The sequence below is a fragment of the Sphaerodactylus townsendi genome, linkage group LG03 (assembly GCF_021028975.2).
Source record: "Sphaerodactylus townsendi isolate TG3544 linkage group LG03, MPM_Stown_v2.3, whole genome shotgun sequence".
Lineage (NCBI taxonomy): Eukaryota > Metazoa > Chordata > Lepidosauria > Squamata > Sphaerodactylidae > Sphaerodactylus > Sphaerodactylus townsendi.
The window spans coordinates 57955773-57977327 of NC_059427.1; the positions used below are offsets into that span (position 1 = coordinate 57955773).

At 40.7% G+C, this 21555-nt stretch overlaps 1 protein-coding gene across 1 annotated transcript in view; it reads left to right on the forward strand.

Annotated features, from left to right (window-relative positions):
• Nucleotides 1-21555, forward strand: part of PHF2 (PHD finger protein 2) — a 159399-nt gene that overhangs the window by 58164 nt on the left and 79680 nt on the right. The window contains exon 2 of the mRNA XM_048488427.1: nucleotides 21378-21463. Within this exon, the coding sequence (XP_048344384.1) occupies nucleotides 21378-21463 (86 nt within the window). The remainder of the gene's footprint in view (nucleotides 1-21377; nucleotides 21464-21555) is intronic.

Genomic DNA, 21555 nt, shown 5'->3' on the forward strand with positions numbered 1-21555 from the left:
TATTGTTTTTATTTTCGTTATCACTATCCTCCCGAGAGCAGCCAAGTGGGTAGGACAATCCCTTTTGGGCTGTAGACTACAAGGGAGTAAGTTTTAAAAGTTTTAAAAAGCTTGTGGGGACGGAGCTCTGCTGTCGAGCTCCGCCGTGGACGCCATCTTTTTCATCCAAAGCAACTACAGGGTGTTTGTTGTGAGGGGGGAAGGGAAAGGAGTTTGTAAGCCCCTTTGAGTCTCCTACAGGAGAGAAAGGGGGGATATAAATCCAACTCATCATCTTCTTCTTCTTCCAAAGAGACATGCTTAGGAGCATGTGAAATTGGCAAGGAAAGTTGCCTCTGCAGGAGGATATTGACAGGGGACCGCCACAGTAATGGTCATGCTTTACTACCTCTCTAATTTGGCCAAAAAATGTGGCTCTTTGTGTGTGTGTGAATATGTATCTGTTCCTTCAAGTGATGGTACCTGCTCTATTAGCTTTTTTTTGAGCTTCCATTTTGTGCAAACACCTGACCCTTACCCACATTTCATGAAATTGTCCAATCTCCCCTTTAGTCATTTCCTCCCACCTCTCCTTTGTTTTCAGAAGGAATTTTTCTCTTTGTCATATCAAAGTAGTGACATAACTCCGAGGCAGGAATACAAACTAGCATAGCCAATTGGTTCACTTTTTTCAATTTCACATAGAACCTGCAATTGGAACACTGAGGCAGAGATACAAACTAGCATGTCCAATTGGATTAGCTTTGACAATTTCACATAGAATTTGTGATTTTAATGTTTAGGAAGAGATACAAACTGGCATGGTTCATTGGATCAACATTGTCAATTTTTGAACTTGCGAGTTTAACCCTCAGGCAGAGGTACAAATTAGCATGGTCAATTGGATCAGCTTTGTCAATTTCATATTAAACTACTAATATATCATTAGGGCAGAGATTGATTTTGAAGCTGAGAGGGATTGAAAAGAATATTAGGAGCCATCACTCCATGTAATGGGGGCCTTCTGCAGTAATGTTCATGGGTTACTGCAAATCAAATTTGGCTGAAAAATGTGGTTCTTTGTATGTAGGGGGTGAGCTATATGTTTTGGTTCCTCCAGGCAATGGCACCTGCTACAGGAGTTGGTTTGGCTTCCATTTTGGGTGGTAGTTCTCAGTAGCCGAAATGGAGGATGTGACATGTTTAAATTGCCACTTCAAAATGTAATAAACTGCAGAAATCCTAGAGTGTCTGTGCAAAAGAAAAAAAGGGGGGGGGGAATTGTTCTTCTCCATCACATATAATATCCCACCACCATCAGAAATAATACATTTTCAGCAGTAGTGCATGGAATAAATGCAGTTGAAGAGACAAGGAAGGAAAATACCAAAACGACAACGGAAGGAGGTATGCAAAATGATTTAACAGAAAACATTTCCAAGACACAAGATTTGATCCCTGGGAAAATCTGTGGTAAACTGTGCATGCCAAAAAGATCTCAGTTGCCTGATTAAAAAATGACCCTGACAAGAGAGCTGGGAATTGGTAGATGGATGGGTAGGAGGGAACTGTGTGAAAATGCATCTGATCAGCATCCTTTGGACCAACTCCACAGACTACCAAAGAGTTCATTACAGTTCATTACAGTACATTAGAGCATGTCAGAAGGTCAGTGACAACATGAGATTTATTATTGATCTGCACATCCTTACTCTAACAGGTTAAGGAATCTTACTAGGTTTGCCAGCTCTGCACTGGAAAAGCCCCACAGTTTAGGGCTGGAGCCTGGGGAGGGTCCTCAGTGGAGTACAATGCCTGTTCCTGTTTCAAAATCAGGAAATTTTGAGCCTGTGTGGCTCAAGGAACCTTTGCATAATCAATAAACAGCCCCATTGGGGTGTTGTTTGGTTTCCAGGCTGTATGGCTGTGTTCTAGTAGCATTTTCTCCTGACGTTTCCCCTGCATCTGTGGCTGGCATCTTCAGAGGATCTTCAGAGGAGCCCCATTAACACTTAACCCCAGGGAGATTTTTAACATACATCTGTCTAATTCTAAGGGTACAAAATGTAAACTTTACTGTTGACAAATTTATGCGCCTATCATTGTCAACCAACATATGTAACATGAAAATCATGCAAACAGAAAAGGAACCTGCTCAATAGAGATTATATATACTTATCTCTTACAGATGAATACAAATAGCAGCTATGTACAAAATGAAGTAAAGTTTCAAATACAGCTCTACCACAAGGGCAGAGTCTCTGGGGGTGTCTATTTTTTATTTATTTATTCATTTGTGTATTTGATTTATATGCCACACTTCCTCATCAGTGGGCTCAGGGCAACTCACAGCAATCACAATATATAATAATGAAAACAGCTATTATCATTATTATCTATTATTACTTAACCATATTTCTGGCCCTGACCTCCAGCCTAGCAAGAGCTGCTGATATCCAAATAGGGACTCCATATAGTATTTCCTGATACACCTCCAAAATCATTGGAATAGGTTGGTTGGAAAAAGACATTATAGCAGCTAAATGAGTTTGCCTTCCTTCCAAAACATGGTTAAGAAGAGTAGACCAATTTTGGAAACTGTGAAATTAAATCCAAGATTAAAAAATGAGTGCACTTGCTCAATCTGATGCCCTTTAATTATGTGACTATGCTATACAATACAATGCTATAGAGCTGACTCTCCCAGGGACCTGATTTGTGAAGTCTGGAGATCAGTTGTAATTCCTTATGATCTCCAATCCCCCACGACTATTTGTGGCTTCTCAAATGGAGTCATTATGAGAACTGTTCAGAATCTCTTACAAACGCAACCTTTTTTAAAAAAGCCATTGCATTTGAAAAAAAGAGTAAAAGATTTAAATAGGAACTATTCTTGTTCATTCTGAAGTTGTTTTTAGGTAAAAGTTTCCATTTAGGTAAAATCTGCCAAACACATTTTTGTCACCACAAACTTTTTTTTGCATATCAAAAAGTTTATTTTAGCACACCATAGATATAGCAATATAGTGTGCAGTACCTTGAATAAACCAATTCTTTTAACATTTTTGCTTTCTTCAGGATTTTTTATTTTAGGTAAGCTCAACAGTAGGATTCTTTTTTTGTAAGCCCCAGGCTGACATCACATGTGATCATATCACATGACCTTAGAGAAGAGAATCTGAATGTCCCTTTTTAGGGTCTGGACTTTAGGGTCTGGACTTCAGATCGAAATAAACATATATGTTGAGACTGAACTGTGGCGACAGTGGTTCTCCTGGGGTGGAGGACATCTATTGTAGGTGATTCTCTACCCCTTCACAGAGATAGGTTTGTCCTCAGGACCGATGCTACCTTTACACCAAAGACAAGTACCATATTTCATACCAAACAGCCGATTATCCTTCCAACCTTTTGTCCACAGCCGTCTACGGACTCTGAGAGACTTTGGCATAACCTCGATATGAGGAGATCCCTCAAAGCCTTTATCCTTCAGACAGAGGACATTAGACAAATGGAAAACCTGCTTATTAATGTCTCCACTCCTAACCTAGGAAAGCAAATATCCACAGCAGCCATCAGTTCGGCTCTGAAGTCCTGTATAGTCAAAGCCTATCAAGCAGTTAAATTGACTGTGCCGCCAGGCATCACAGCACACTCCATTCGAAGTGCGGCCACCAACGCTGCACTACGCAATCATGCTTCAGTGGAAGAGATCTGTAGAGCTGCCATCTGGTCATCGTCTTCCACCTTTGTTAAACACTATACAATCCAATCCTGGTCAACTGCTCAAACCGCCTTCGGCTGAAGGGTCCTAGACCATGTCTCAACTGAGTAACGATTTCCCACCCTACAGGGACACTGCTCTAGGAGGTCCCACAACAGATGTCCTCCACCCCAGGAGAACGGTCCATTGAACTCTTACCTGAAGGGTCCTTCTCCTGGGGGCAGGAGGACATCTGGACCCTCCCTGTCATCGTTATTACTGTTTTTGTCTGAGTTCTAACGTTCTTTCAACAGTTACCTGTCAGCATTATAATGTTGTTATCTTACGTGTTGAGCTGTTTTTTCACTTGAAGTTTAGTTTAGTTACTGCTAGAACAGTGGCATACTGGCTAAAATGGAGCCCAAGCTCAGCACAGGAAGTGGATTTTTAAAGGTCCTGCCTCCTGGTGAAGGGGTGGAGAATCACCCACAACAGATGTCCTCCTGCCCCCAGGAGAAGGACCCTTCAGGTAGAGTCCAATAGACCATTTTAATTTACATCCTCTATTCTGCAAACAAATGCCTCAGAATGCTACAAAGTCAATTCACTTGCATTACACTTTATAATGTACATGTATCTTGAACTAATTAAGCAATTCATGTATGCTATGTGGGCATTTGGTCAACGTGCTGTGGAATTCTTACTAAATAGTTTGGGCTGAGCACAGCTATCTCTATGTGATGCTAGCCTTCTCTGAGAAGCTTCTTACAGAGAGACAATAATTCTGAAGAATACATTGTATTTTCCATACAGTTCTCACATAGGTATTGGCATATTTGAAGATATATCTCCATTACAGACTTGTTGATTGTTTCTAGCTAAATATGTTAGAGCAAATTCCCATATGACAGAACTGGGATGCCATGCCACAGCTGTTCTTTTGTTCTTTGTGTAACATCAGTGACAGAGTGTTGATTTTGCTCTGATATTGTGTTGAGGTGTATAATTTAGAATGACAGTTCAGTTTACAGAGACAACAACAACAAAGAAACTTTTCAAAATCATAGTAGGTTCTTGTTGACTGAGCATGAATAAAAATGGCTCCAAAAAGATAATACATTTTGGCTTGTGTGTGTGCAAGCTGAACAGGTCTGTGGAAGGGCTGGCAGTTCTGGTTAGGAAATTTCTGTAAATTTGGGAGTCAAGCCTGGGCAGGGGAGGGACCTCAGTGGGCTATAATACCATGAAGTCTACCCTTCAAAGGAGCCATTTTCTACAGGAAAACTGATCTGTGTAACCTGGTGATCAGTTGTGGTACCTTGGCTTGGATGTGTAGATTAGGGTAGTTAAAAGGGCAGGCCATATGTTTCATGGTGATAACTATTGTTAAATTGACATCTTTGAGAAAGTACAGAAGGAATAGCATGAAGTCTTGAGGGGCCCTGAACTCAAGATTTCCCAGTCTAAGCAGAAACTCTGTTCAGTAATTAAATGAAAACATTTGAACAGGTCTAGCAAATAGAATTTTAGAGTCAAGAAAGATTCCAAAGTTCAGCTAATGCTTTGCTCATACAGGAAACTTTGTAGTCTCCAATTTAGCTTTAACACGTAGATGGAGGTATGAAAAATAGCAAAAATGTACTCCACCTTTCAGAAGGTCTTACATTCTGAGTCAATTTCCTATCAGATAAATATGCTAACTTGAGTGCCATTTTGGTTGAATGGCATGAAACAAGTATAAAAATAATTAATTAAAAATCCAAGACCTACCTAAAGATTGCATCTCTGGGTTCTGACCTCTTTGAAAAATGAATAATCTTGAAGTGATTAAAGACAGCTCTGTATAACTCAGGAAATAAGAAGCAAAAAAATTCTAATTGCTGTGGGTGTGGCTGTTGAAATTCTTACTTAACTTCTACTTATTTCAGAGAGTATAATATTATACTATAAAGAAAATTTATGAGTGTTCTCAAAATTGATAACTGTTCCTTGTGCAGCCTCAGTTGGACAGGCACATATTAGAGATTTGAATAGTGGAAGTGCTAGGAGGAAGGGTGTAGCTTTTCTAGACACTGGGGAATTTTCTGAGACAAGCCAAACCTGTATAAAAAATGGACTTCTTTTAAACTGAAAGGAAACCTGACTGCTGGCATAAAATCAACATGATGGCAGAGCAGCTTTTGAATGAACTTTCAGGGGAAAGCTGACCAGAACTGGAGAGCCGACTGTGTGGACAACTCATCTCAAAGGAATGGTACGGTAAACCCTTGGGAACTGTTGGTGGGAGAGGGCTAGAATTTTAGAGTGACAAGATGGCAGATAAGGAAGGTCGTGTGAAGAAAACTGAGGGTGGGAAGAGGCACAGATCCAAGGGAGGCTTCTTTTAAAAACTGAAAGGTTCCCTGATTGAGGTGAACAGAAAGAGCACAGACTGCAGCAAAACAAATGTAAGTTAACAGTAAGGCAGCCAAAAATATAATTTGAGGCTATAATGGCAAAAAACATTAAGGCAAAGCAATTCTTCAGGAAACTCACTAGGAAGGTATTTGAGCCTTTAGATGACAAAGGAATTAAATGATTGCTTAAGGAAGATGACAGAGAAACTGAATAAATTCTTTGCATCTGTTTTCACTGTGGAAAATGTGTGGCACATACCCATGCCAGAGCCACTGTTTTGGGGAAAGGTGTCTGAGGAACTGAGACAAATTGAGGTAACAAGAAATTAAGTTCTAGGACTACTAGGCAAATTGCAGACCCAAATGGCTTACACCTGAGGGTTCTTAAAGAACTCAAATGTGAAGTGGTTCATCTACTGTGTACAACTTGTCAATAATGTCAGATAACTTCCTACTCCATGCCTGATAACTGTAAAATAGTAAATGTCATCCCAGTTTTAACAGGGGATCCAGAGGAGATGGCCTGACCTGAATGGCCCAGGTTTTCTCAATCTCACCAGATCTCAGAAGGTAAGCAGGGTCAGCTCATCTGGAATTCCAGAGTCACTATGCAGAGAAAGGCAATAGCACCCCCCCCCCCCCCCGTAAGTCTCTTGCCTTGAAAACCCTGCAGAGTCTCCATATGTCAGCAATGACTTGACAGAGCTTTACACACACATGCACCAGAGGAAGGCCATGAAATTACAGACTAGTTATCCTAACATATATTCAAGGTAAATTATATTCACCATCAATTCTTATGGTGACCCCAGCAAGGGGGTTTCAATGCAAGTAAGAAGCATAGATGGTTTGCCATTGCTTTTCTCTTCAGAGTCTTCCTTGGTGGTCGCCCATCTGAGTGCTCACCTTGCTTAACTTTAAATGTGGCAAGATCGAGCTGTACCATGTCACCTCTCCTCCTAGTCTAGATATTTTTTTCTGTCAATTCACAGCTGATTTATGGTAACCCCATAGGGTTTTCAAGGAATGAGACGTTCAGAGGTCGTTTGTCATCGTATACCTCTGTGTCATGACCCTGATATTGTCCTGCGCCCCCGGAACACCCTCGCCCATCCTGGAATGCCACTGCCACACTGCTATCACGTCACAGCCATGCCCCTGTGTGTGCCCAGGGCGTCACACCCCACCCAGCCCTCTGGGCGCTACACCACTAGTTCTTGGAGTAGGTTTACAAGCATGTGGATAAGGGCGATATGATAGACATCATATACTTTGATTTTCAAAAGGCTTTTGACAAGGTAACTCAACAAAGCCTCCTGAGTAAGCTTAGTAGTCATGGACTAAGAGAACAGCCCTCTTACAGACTAATGTTTAAATAGCAAGAACTGGAGAATGGGAATAGACAATTTTCAAAATGGAGAAAAGAGAGTTGTTACAAAGATAATTATTGGAACTCGTGTTGTTTAATTTGTTCATAAATAATTTGGAATTGGAGTGGAATTATATAGTAGCAAAGTTTGAAGATTATATCAAATTATTTAGGATGATGAAAACCAAAGCAGTTTGTAAAGAGATGGATCTCTCTGAACTGGATAAGTGGAAAACTATGTTGCAAACTTTGTGGTACTAATGATTAGGAAATGAATTGAAAAAAATAGTAAATTTTGCAATGCCAGTGTATAAAGCCACAGTTGGAATACTGCATGCAGTTCTGGTCATTATGTATCAAAAGAGATATTGTAAAGCTCGGAAAAGTGTGAAGTGGCTGGGGACTGGAGTACTTTTCTTATAAGGAAAGTCTGGAATTTTTGGAAAAGTTTGGAAAGTCTGGAATTTTTAAGTCTAGAAAAAAGATGGCATCCAGAGTCACTCCTAGACACTTGATTATCGGCATAGGTGTTACTTTCACACTTGTCAAGAGTTGAAAGTTGACCATCTTCTTCTGCACTTCCCAGCCCAGTCACAGGATTTCCATCTTTGATGGATTTATTTTCAGCCGACTCTGATTCAGCCATTTCACCACAAACCCCAAGCAGCTGGCCAAAATTTCTGACCAGCCACCCATGAACACGGTGTCATCAGGATACTGGTAGCAACCAAGGCCAAATTTTGGACCAGGTTGGCAAGAAGGCACATAGAGATGTGAAATAACATCAGAGAGAGAAATTCTCTATTCTGGAATCAACCCCGAAAGTAGGAGGAGAACCACTGTAACACAGTATTATATTTATCATTATCATTTAGTTACTTTCTGTATACTCCACCTATTTGTACCCCTCCTTCCACAGTGGGAATTAAAGCATAAATGACCTGGAAGTATAAATTTGTACCCCTCCTTCCACAGTGGGAATTAAAGCATAAATGACCTGGAGATAGGGGTGGGTAGTGTGGTGGCCAAGTTTACGGATGATACCAAATTATGTAGGGTGGTGAGAACCGCAAAGAATTGCGAAGAACTCCAAGCGGACCTTGATAAATTAGGTGAGTGGACTAAGAAATGGCAAATACAGTTCAATGTAGCAAAATGTAAAGTGATGCACATAGGGGCAAAAAATCCAAACTTCACATACATGCTACAGGGGTCAGTGCTATCAGTCACAGACCAGGAAAGGGACTTGGGCGTCTTCGTTGATAGTTCCATGGGAATGTCAACTCAATGCATGGCAGCTGTGAAAAAGGCAAACTCTATGCTGGGAATAATTAGGAAAGGAATTGAGAATAAAACTGGAAAGATTGTCATGTCCTTATATAAAGCCGTGGTGTGACCGCACTTGGACTACTGTGTTCAGTTCTGGTCTCCACATTTCAAAAAGGATATTGAAGAGATAGAAAAATGTAGAGAAGGGCACCGAGGATGATTGAGGGATTGGAGCACCTTCCTTATGAGGAGAGGCTGCAGCGTTTGGGACTCTTTAGTGAGAAGAGGAGATGTCTGAGTGGAGAATATGATTGAAGTCTATAAAATTATGCATGGGGTAGAAAATGTTGACAGAAAGAAATTTTTCGCTCTTTCTCACAATACTAAAATCAGGGGGCATACATTGAAAATGCTGGGGGGAAGAATTAGGACTAATAAAAAGAAACATTTCTTCATGCAACGTGTGATTGGTGTTTGGAATATGCTGCCACAGGACGTGGTGATGGCCACTAACCTGGATAGCTTTAGGAGGTCTCGGACAGATTTATGGAGGGGAAGTCGATCTATAACTACCAATTTTGATCTTCCTTGATCTGAGATTACAAATGCTTTAGCAAACCAGGCGCTTGGGAGCAGCAGCAGCAGGCCATTGCTTTCACATGCTGCATGTGAGATCCCAAAGGCATCTGGTGGGCCACTGTGAGTAGCAGAGTGCTGGACTAGGTGGACTCTGGTCTTATCCAGCAGGCTCTTTCGTATGTTCTTAAAGCAGCTTACATTATTTTCCTCTCCTCTTTTTTATCCACACAACTCTGTGAGGTAGATTAGGCCAAAAATATACAACTCATGCAAAATTACTCAGTGAGCTTCCACAGCCAGTTGACAATTTGTACCTGGATCTTCAGGACCCTACTCTGAAGCTCTAACCTCTACAGCACATTGGTTTTCATAGAGTGTCTACTGTTGAATAGTAGCAAGCAACCAGATCTAGTTGAGTCATGTGAATTAGGTGGTATTAAGACACACAGAAATTGCTTCCATGCCCAAGTAGGATTAGGATTACACTAAACTCCAGATGACAAAATTCTGTGCCCTTGGGGAAATAACTGCTTTGAAGGGTAGAATCTATAGCACTATATTCAACTGACCCCCTTTCCCTCCTAAACCCTGCCCTCTGAGTCATCAAAGGCCTTCTCAGACTTGACCACAAAATGTCTGAGGAATTTCTTAGGCAAACCCTAGTCATCAAAGCCTGAAAAAGACTCTACCCCCTTCACCTTCCTTTTTCTTGGAATATTGTGGTTTCCAGCATCAGCTACTGAGGGAATCTGTTGATTAAAGGTACAAGCACCCTTTTTTTCATTTTTGGGTTTTTAAAAAAAAACTCTCCTAATTTTTTAAAATTTCACATTTCTCTACAAACATGGGGCCCTTTTCAGCTTTATAAAAAGATCTGTCTTGCCTTTTCACAGCTCCAGTCACTGAATTTAAATATCCAAAGATTTGGTAACTTCACTATTGGAATATAGGATAAAGCATTAGTAAACTTTAAAAATGGTTATGATGAAGTGATTATTACACATATGATTCCAATGGAATCTTTTTTGCATTTCTTATTTTATTCTAGCTGTGTTAGATAAAAACTCAATTCCCAAAACATAATTAGCTTAGAAGTTACACAATAATTTAATTTACATTTATTAATTCAGAAAATAAAATGTGAAGATAGTGTTTCATATTCACACACTTCCCTGCATGTTTTAGCTGGTTGTAGAGTTAAATCTCAAATTACTTATATGATGGCTTTGCTTGTAAAATTTTGAATCCTCTTGTATTTGCCATGATGACTAAACAGAACTTTTATGTTCATACTTTGGAAGCCATGATTAGGAATGCCTTGGTCTCTGTATTTTGTTTGCATTCTTTACAGTGAAATAGCTTAAGATCATATATTCTTAAACTGCATGCTGTGTAGCCACTTCTGCATTGCAGTTTATTTTATTTATTTACCGGTAATAATAAAAACATAGAAATATTTAAGTCTTTAAAACAACATTTAGAATAAACTATACATAAAATATTTAAACAGTTGAATAAAAACCCATAAACTCCCTGGACTGATAAACCCCACCTGCAATATAATACTATCAACCACATCTTTGCATAACAAGTTCCACCCAAACACTTACTGTTCCCCACCCTGGGACATGGGACAATATATACCCCACTAAACATTCCCTTCTCACAGGACATAGTGTGTAACAGACTTCCCTCTGTAATACACCTCTGAAGATGCCAGCCACAGATGCAGGTGAAATGTTAGGAACAAGATCCACCAGACCACGGCCACACAACCTGGAAAACCCACCACAACCAGTTGAATCCAGCCGTGAAAGCCTTTGACAATACATAAAACCCATAAACACACATAACAACACAACAAGGAGGTGGGCCAACAGTTACTTGGGATAAGTCAAACAAAATAAAACAGAAATCTTTATAAAATGTTTAGAAACAGTGTGATTTGCTCGATTTTGCTCAAGTTGCTCAAGATCCATGATAAACATGTCACTGTAGAACTGCATCAAGATCCCCAGATGAATAAAATAAGCAGCTTCTGGGGAGATAATATGGATCAGGGCAGGGGGCAAAATCTTTGCCATTGCCTTGATTAAAATGGGGAAATTAGACACCCCTGCAAATCCTTGTGGGTCCTCTTCTTGTCAGTTTATCTAATTGTCAACCCAGCCCAATGAAGATAGTTAAATCCAGAGATTGAAGCCATGAACAGACAAGACAAATTATTCTACAGATCTGAAAATCCCCCAGACTTGTTGTGAAATGTGAAATCTAAAAAGAAAAAAAATCCTATTGTGGGGTTAAAAAAACCCTACATTGATAAAAGAGGTGCCTAAAACTTCAAGAAATGGATGTCCTCGGTGACTGTTGCTAGGCATCCTCAATAGTACTGCTAGCATTCCAGCTTGGTTTCTGTCAGTAGAAGGCAGGAGGAAGGGGCAGGACACTTCCCAGGAGTGTTTTGGCTTTTCTAAGGAGAACTGCTCAGGGTCCACTAGCCATGACCCAACTTGCATGACTCACCCTGGCCCACCTGCTTGCTACAGTTCAACAGCAACCCCCTCTACCATGCAGTGTTGCTGAGTGAACTTAGGTCAGTCACACACTCTCAGCTAACCTACCACACAGAGTTGTAGTGAAGATTAAAATATCAATTATTTTATTACATTTATATTCTGCCCAAGGCGGCATGCAGACATTTTAAAACAATTTTACAAATGCATAAAGTTCATTACATCTATCATTGAGCTCACTTAAAATACAAGATGGCAAACAAACAAATTTTGGCCTATGAAAATCATCTGGTCCAGCTCAGGTATAAGCTCACCTAAAAACTATGTGACCATGGTCTGGATCAAGAAGGGACAATGCCATATAATTACACATTGATTATTGTAGGCAGGCTGGCTGATGATATCAGGACACCAAAGCCCTCATGGAATATCTCCGTATTACAGGCCTTGTGGAACTGTTTAAGATCCTGCAGGGCCCTGGTGTCAGCTGACAGAGTTCCACCAGGCCAGAGCTAGAGCAGAAAAAACCCTGGCTCTGGTCAAGGCCAATCACATGTCTCTGGGGTCAGGGTCTACCAGAAGGTTTTTATCTGAGGACCTCTGTGGGTAATATGTGGCCTTCATAGAAATGGAAGTCACCAAGGGCACCCCGAGGCTTTTAATGGATGCAGCTGGATATAATAGCACATCATTAAACCTCAGCAGCTGGAAGCCCTCTACTATACTGATGTGACCCAACCACAGAACCTCTGCCTTCAATGGACTTAACTTCAGTCTGCTTTTTTCCAACCAACCAGCAACATCCTCTAGACCAGTGGTGGCAAACCTTTGGCACTCCAGATGTCATGGACTACAATTCCCATCAGCCCCTGCCAGCATGGACAATTGGCAAGGGCTGATGGGATTGTAGTCCATAACATCTGGAGTGCCAAAGGTTCGCCACCACAGCTCTAGACCTTGTGCGAAGAAATGCAGGGTGGTGGCCGGTTGGCCAACCATAAACAGAACTAGCTGAGTGTCATCAGGATATTGGTGACAACTCAGTTAGGAACATAAGTTGAAACCCATCACTGGTTACAGGGGTAGGGAACCTGCGGCTCTCCAGATGTTCAGGAACTACAATTCCCATCAGCCTCTGTCAGCATGGCCAGCACTGGCTATGAAAGCCCGTACTTGCTGGTGAAGGGGCTGGATGGGACCTGCTCAGTTCCTGAACATCTGTAGAAGCTGCAGGTTCCCTAAATTAGGACCTAGGAGGACAGGTTCTGTCCTTAACAATTCCCACCTCAACAATTCCCTAACTCAGTTCACAATGCCAGCCATTGCTTTCTGGGAGAAAAAAAACAGGACTAGTAAGAAATTATAAGGAAGCCTCTGTGGACAGTGGGGATCAGACCTCATCAGATGTGAATGTGATAGTGATCTGCAACTGCTTCAGCTGCACTAGTTAAGTTTGAGGTAGATCAGTGTTGTTAATTGCAGCAATAGGCATGAATTGGCCAGAGGTTGGCAAAATATTTCCTTCTTCCCCACTAATTCAGTTACAGGAACTTGCCCCAACAAGAACTCCAACTTGTGATGGTAGGATTCTCATTAATATTGTTATGCTTTTGATCAGGCTTCAGTGTATAAAAAGTAGGGGAAATAATTAAATTAGGAACATACTTCCATCATGAATCATCAGTCAAACTATGTAATTAAGGGAGGGGATATTACTATACTTTATATAATGGAGAATATATTGTCCTACAATAGGAGTTTGTCTATCACTGGGGGAAGAATTGCAACGGGAATTTTTCCTCCAGTACAACTTACTATAAAAAGGCCCTCTCAGATTGTGGAGCAAGCTTCTCTGTTCAGCAGTAGGTATGTCATATTTCCATACTGTTTATATGCAGAATTGCATTTTCTGCATTTCCTGAAAAAGATTCATGGGGAGGCATTATCAAAATTCTCTTTCACTCAGTTGCATAGGCTCTAAGAGCTTATGCAGGATGTTCACCCACAAACTCCCTAGGTACTATTATACTTCAAACCAATGTTATCTAACCTTCATTCTCACATCTATAATATGAGGGTGATAACCATGCTTGCCTCTTTTAAGGGTTTTGAGAAACTTGTATATGCGATGCACTTTGAACATTCAGGGAAAACACTGTATAAAAGCTCTGTGCATGATGAATGGTTTGGGAGTTGCTAAAGCTATATAGACTTAAACCTCACTATTAATTTGGATAAAAAGCCTCATGTCAGAATAGGATGCAGATAAAGTAAATATAATTGTACGTTTCTCTTCAATATACAGAGTAACTGTGGAATGCAGTCCTGTTCTACTATCATTCTTGAGTATATGTGTTCCACCAGGACCATTTTCAATTAATTGCACTTTTGTGCTGTATTTAAATGTCACATATATCAGTGGTTAAGGAAAAATGTGCAAAAACTTGCCTTTTTGCTAAACTAATGGTCACATCTCATCTCTCTCTTATCTCTGTCTTCTTCTTTCTCACATGATATAGTGTATCTGACCCTTATCCTGCCTGAGGTGGCTTAGTTGTGCACGTGGGTGGAGGGAGGGAGGGAATGGGATCTCATGATATGACTTCTAACTGTATAACTGGAAGTGACATTACCATGCCAGTGCACACTCCAGGATACCCCCCAGAACTGTATTGTTCTTATGATAGAGTTTTGGCAAAGTCCTAGCCAAAGTATGTGACAGAGAACTCATGGCCACCATGAGTTTCCCATCACCACTTTAAAGTGATTTTAAAATGCCATAGTGTGGGCCCATGGCATGTAACTTTCCCACCCCACGTGCCCTTTCAAGACCAAAAGAGCTCTGGGGCTCTTCTGAGAAACAGTTTAGACATTTCTTTCCAAAATTTATTAAAAATATGTTCCACTATCACTTTCATACCAATGGCATTTCACTTGCCTAGCTTTGCCTTAAGGGCTGTATTATTATGACTTGATGTTCATAGTTTTTAATGAGTGGATACTGACTTTTAATCAGTAAATTTGAGTGGATAATCCATAAAGGTTGGTCAGTCATTCAGAGTAGCTTGAGAAAGTCAAACTTGTGAATATTGGAATAGGAAAAATGAATGATTTGTACTTTTTGGTTTTCTGCTTTTCTAAATCTCCAAAATGAGGGACCACACACATCTTCATATAGAAATATGTTTTCTGTTAAGGGAAATAGAAATTCTCAAGAGTACAATATTGTAGGCAAAAGAAACAGAATAAAACAAGAAGTGTAAGTCATTCATACCTGTTCATCCAACATGTTCATAGATTCAAAGCCACTCCTCATCAGACTTGTATAATGTCAGTTATAATATTTACAATGCTAGAATTCAGTGTATGTTAATTTCCTGGGTACTAGAGTTTCCAAACTTCAGGTGGGTGCTTCTTCCAAGATTATTCATAGGCAGACATAGCTCCTTAGATTGTTGGAGAAGGCACAAGAAGTCACAGATGTTAGCAGAGAATCCAGTACAGCTCTTAATTATTATCAGTTATCTGTACACCTTCAGTTTATAAAAGGTTCACAAATGTTCACTGTCTGTCCTATCAACAGTTCTTGTTTGACTAGGGAAAAAATTAAGAGACTCAGAATTGTAGTTGTGATGCAGTGGTACCTAGGCAAACTGGAGCCCTGGGCAAAACCTGAGTTTGGCGCACCTCCCCCGCATGGGCGACCACCCTCTCCCACCATGACCAAACAATGATTTTTTCCACCAGGTTGTTTCAAAGTCACCATCACATGCCCCAGCTCACAAATCTGAACACAGCAATGGGCCATGCCATACAGCAGAAATATTTTTTGAAAACATTTTCAAAATGCTTTCAAAATGTTTTATTACTGCTATGAAAACATTTTATGGTGTTGTATCCAGTCCCCCAATTGGGGGAAACAGCATCACTTTGAATGTTATTTAAACTGGGGACCCCAGATTCTCCCTTTAAGGTGGATTTAAAAGGAGAATCTGGGCTCCCTAGTTTAAACAAGTGATGCTGGAATCCACCCCCAAACAGCATCATTTTCAATGGTGTTTAAACTAGGGAGCCTAGATTCTCCTTTTAAATCCACCTTAAAGGGAGAATCTGGGGTCCCCAGTTCAAACATCATTAAAAGTGATGCTATTTTGGGGTGGATTCTCCAGCACCCTGAAACGGCATCACTTTCAATGTAACTGGGGACCTCAGATTCTCCCTTTAAATCCATGCTGAAGGGGATGGATTTAATAATAACAACAATAACAACAACAACAACAACAACAACAACAACAATAACCGTTATTAGGCATTGAGAGAATAAAAGAAAGAAAGAAAACAAGCATTGGCAGGTGGTGGATTTAAAAGGAGAATCTGGGGAAATTTAGGGGATGCCTGCTATCAGGGGTGCAATTATTAAGATAGCAGCACCAAAATTTCAAAGTGTCTCCATGAGACCCTACTGATGATACCACCCAGGTTTGGTGAAGTTTGGTTCAGGGGGTCCAAAGTTATGGTCCTTCAAAGGTGTAGCCCCCATCTCCTATTAGCTCTCATTGGAAACAATGGGGGATGGGGGCACTCCCTTTGGGAGTCCACAACGTTGGATTCCCTAAACCAAACCTCACCAAACCTGGGCGATATCATCAGGAGAGTCTCCTGAAAAATCCCTGAAATTTTGGTGCTGCTAGTCTAAAAAATGCACCCCCTGCAGGCCAAAAACAGAAAAAACACTGAAAATACAAAAAAATCCCACAAACAAAACTTTATTTTTGGCGCCTGCCAAATGGGGGCACCCTGGGCAACTGCCCACTTTGCCCAATGGGAGGAACACCATTGTATACATGTGTGTAGAGCTTTAAGTGAGCCCTCAAAAGTTTCTGTGTTCCCTTCAAGGCTTTTGAAGGAGGTGTCTGACTTTGGTTGTGGTTTAGTGTTGAGATTATGTCAGTTTAGTGTGTATTAGAAATCTCCAGTAGTAAATGATCTTTCCTACTTGGAAACAATAAAATTGTTGAAGTTAGAGCAAGACTGAAGGGCAGAGGCGTATGGGGGAAAATGGCGCCCAGGGGCAACACCTGCTCCGGGCGCCCCCCATGCTCCCCATGCCCCATTTACCTTAGCCAGTGGCTGCTCCAGCAGTGGCAGTCCTAGGCAGCCTGGCAGGGCCGGGCCTAGCAGGATTGGGCCAGTGAGTTCTCCTGAGTGTGTGTGTAATTTTGGACATCAGCTGAAGGATTTAGATTTCTTGGGAACATTTGATGAGCCTCTTTACAGTAACTGTGTTTGCCTGTATGTTATGGCACATTTTGTAGATATTACTTTTTACTCGGATGCCTGGAATTTCTGTTGGGCTAGTATGCATGGTATTAACTGAAGGTTAACTGTAAACTCTCAAAGCATGTGAGCAAACTTGTCAATGGACTCTGAAGCAATTTCAAATGCAACACAAATGCATTTCACTTCCTAAGATCACGAATAAATCTTTACACATTTCTCTATCAGTAACCCATTATTTATTTTAGCAGTCTGCAAAGTTGTTATTGCAAAATTACTTTTGCATGAGGCAATGCATAATTAGCTGTGCTGTGAATTTCTTGTGTGTCATAATGTGTTGTGCCAGTTACGAAGTACTCTCTAGGATATTTATTTATTTATTTTATTTATATTTCAAACTTATAGGCCGCCTCTTCCCCAAGGGGCTCGAGGCGGCTTCCAACATGGCTGTTCTACGACAGCAACTCCAACAACATGAATCAACACATTTAAAATCCAGCAGCAATCATATACAATTTAAACAATAACAGTAAACCAATAAAACGGTAAAAACGGACGCCCGATCCCAAGGCTAAAAGGGAGAAATAAGTAATAGAAAAAGGAAAGGGTGGGGGAATCATGGGCCCCAGTGTGGAATCAACAAGTGGGGCCTCGCTAACCCGAAATAACACAAAGGGATGGAGAATAGCAGCCTCAGTTATAATTCCGAAGCTTCAGAGGGGGGAAGTAAAACCGCGGCCAGCCTCTCCAAAGGCCAGTGGAATAGCTCTGTTTTGCAGGCTCCCTGCTTGGAACTCACCTGGTACAGGTCCCGCAGGGCCCGAACTGACTGGAGGTAAGGAGCATTCCACCCAGGCAGGGGCCAAGAACGTAAAGCTGCCCTGGGCCGGGTGCGTGAGGCCAGCTGCACATCGTGCTGAGGGCTAGGGGTCACCAGCAGTTCTAAGCCACTGCTGAGCAGTAGTGGCCCTCGTTGGGACATAAAAAGGGGTGATGCGGTCCCGTAGGTATGAGGGCCCCATGCCGCGTAAGGCCTTAAAGGTTATTACCAACACCTTGAAGATGATCCGGAACTCCACTGGGAGCCAGTGCAGATGGCATAGCACAGGGGTGATATGATCTAAATAATCACCACCTGCCAGAAGCCGTGCCGCTGCATTCTGGACCAGCTTCAGCTTCCGGATCAATCGCAAGGGAAGGCCCGCGTAAAGCGAGTTAATCTGGGAAATTACAGGGTAGTTTTTCAGTACAAATGTACGATCTTCCTATGAACGTGTTAGTCCTCTAATCACAGTTTAGTGAGAATACTGAAACTGAACTTTGTCTTTCTGATTCCTGCTCATTTTTTCCCAATTAGTCTGCTAGATTAAGCATGTGCGTAATGTCAAGCCCTTAAGTGTTCCTGCTGAAACAATGGAATTTTTCATCTACCTAAAGCTATACATTTATTTAAGAACCATTATTTCCCTTTCCTTTTTAGTTCTTCACAACACGATTTGCCTCCATTATCTTATCTAACATATGGTTATTGCATTTCCAGATGTCATAATTTGATCATAGGAGGCACAAATTCTCACACATATAATTTTAGAGGCCCATATGCTATTACAGTTTTCAGAATGCACTTGCTTCTAGATAATATTGTCACAATATTTTCATTATGCCCTACTCTCCAAATGGCAGAATCTTAGATAAATGGTTTGTAGAGTCTTTCTTTGATCAGTTATGATTATTATTGCTATCTTTTTGCTAGTGGGAACATAGCTTGAGTCTTACAGTTTGACTTAGAGGTTCCAATTCTGTTTAATAACTTGGTTTTGCATTCAAATTTTGTGATTCTCTGAAAAGGAAAGGCATGGCCAAAAAAAATATAAAAATCAATCTCATATCTAAAACATGTGTAGACAAAATTTTTAATGAGGGTCTGAGACCTTCATATTTTTGTGACCGCATCTCTCCATATCACCCACAGAGGGTTCTTTGGTCATCCAGTAACAACCTTCTGGAGGTCCCAAGCCCCAAGGGCATCCAATTAACCTCAACCAGAGCCAGGACTTTTTTGATCCTGAATCTTCTGGAGGTCCCAAGCCCCAAGGGCATCCAATTAACCTCAACCAGAGCCAGGACTTTTTTGATCCTGAATCCAGAACTCTCTGTCAGTTGAGACAAAAGTCCTGTAGAACCTTAAAACAGTTTGGAAGGACCCAGAGGCAGAGTGGGGGGAAACTGCGACCCGAGCACTCGCGCCCTGCGCCCTTTTAATTTCCTTTTTTCTCTTTTCTTATTTTGCATACCTCACTCAGCTCACTCTGAGCAAAAGCAAAAATGCTACACTAAACAAAAAGTTAGGATTTCCTTTCAACATGCCAACTTTTATCCAAAAGGAAGAATATCCATGTGAGGTCATATGATTATGAAGGGAACATCAAGTTGCTGTCACTAAACTGACTACTTGGGCAGTTTTAAATTGGTGGTTGCTAAAACTGTGCTAGGGATTTGAAGACAGCATTTATTTTCTGACAGATCTCCATTTAAGTGCTGTAATGTATACATTCTTTTGACTTAAGCAGCAATATGTACCAGGTGGTATAATGCATTAGGGGCATGAGGGGACACCACTTCCTAATTTGTGCAGAGACACTAGAATCTTCTATTCTGCTGATTTTTTGAGGCAGGAGGAAGACAAAAATTCCACATCCTGCTGAAAAAGCCATTTAAGAATGGAAGGTATATTTCTACTGTGAGCAGCTTTTATACAGAGAGATTATGAGTTTCAGTTTGTAGCCATTTCTGGTTTAGCTTGGAGCTTCTCCACAAATCAACATATAGAACTTCAGATGATTCTGGGTGATCCAGAGTTTGGCAGCTCTGCAGTGTATCCTGATACCTGCCACTGAAACTTGTGTGTTGACTGCTTTGTGATCCTGCCTGGGTCAGTGCAACCTATTCCTTACCCAGGCTGAGCAAAAGGAAGCCAATTTTGCCTTCTTTACACTCAAACATCCAGTTTTCAAATCTTGGGCACTTAGTTCTTTTATTTATTAATTAGTTTCTTACTATGTTAGGATAAGGTGTGCCACCTTTGACACAGGGTGCCTGACCTCTACATTGTACTGTACAGACTGTATGTCTTCAGCCTCAGCGTGTGTCCAAAGCATCTTCTATGTGATGTACTTTCTTAAGGCAGTCAAAAAGTTCTGGGAGCTGTATGTCTTCTTTTCGTTCTTTTCCATGTGCAGTAGTTTTGAATTTTGGCATGATACCTTGAACAGACTAGTTGGCACAAAGGTCTATGATGAGAATAAATCCATATTTTATGGATGGAAAGAATCATACTGGTTCATGTGTTCAGGCTGATTTTTAAAATCTATCTCCTGTAATTCAAGTCCAGATTCGGACTCTATAAGCACGCAATGTATACTTTGTATATCTTATACTCATTTCTTGGGTTTTTAAAAATTTGTTTGTTTATTGCTGCTTTGGGTTGACCAACAGTTGTGGCATATGCGAGGCAGCAGATACACAGATAAGCATTCCAAAGAGCCTTTAAAATTCTGTTGTTAATTCTTAGCCTTTCAATACATGACCAATGCCACCACCTCCCACCACCTTAATGGTAATTCATATTGAACAGAGAACTAAGTAACATAGTATTTGTGAAGAGTGAGCCAAAAAAAGGTAGTTAAGTAACATGTCCATTCACTTTTGTCAAATGGCATCCGTTCTGGAAGTTTTAGAAAATCAAAATAAGTCAGCTGCATTAATTGCAGGCCCTTAATAAACTGCAGACAACTTTGTCCAAATGAAAGTGGTGTGTAACCTTGGTATTACTTTTCCTTTTAATGATTAACCCAGCTGCTTTGTAGCAGCAGAGTAATGGTAAAAGACATCAGCAGTGCCTTTTTATTATTTGTCATGAGCCCAGGTCTGAATGACCTAAGTTGTAATTGGACACATAGTTTGAGGGAAACATAAAAATGGTACTCTCTCATTACATCAAACAATGGCTCTCTATACAGTAATGTGATGGGGCAACCAAAGAGCTAGGACAGTGTAAAGTAAAGTTGTAAAGTAAAGTTCCTATGTAAAGTAAAGTTGCAGGTATCCTAAGTAAAGAACAGTAAATTTGCAGCTTTCTAAGCCCACTGATTTTGTTGGATTTAGAAGAGTGTACTCTGCTTAGGATGACACTATAAGGAGGCTGGACTTTGGCTTTTCAATCCAAAAGCTCTGATCATATATTTGTGTGTATCAAAAATATTCATAATTCATTTGTTCCTTATTTCTTTCAGTTGTGTTGGTGTAGAAGAAGATGAGGCACCAGATATTGACATCTACCATTGTCCGAATTGCGAAAAAACCCACGGGAAATCAACTTGTAAGTATGACTTCTCGATATCCTTTTGGTCATATGAACTCTGTACAACTAGCAGGTTTCTAAGAGGCAGCGTATAAATTTTCTGTTTGTAG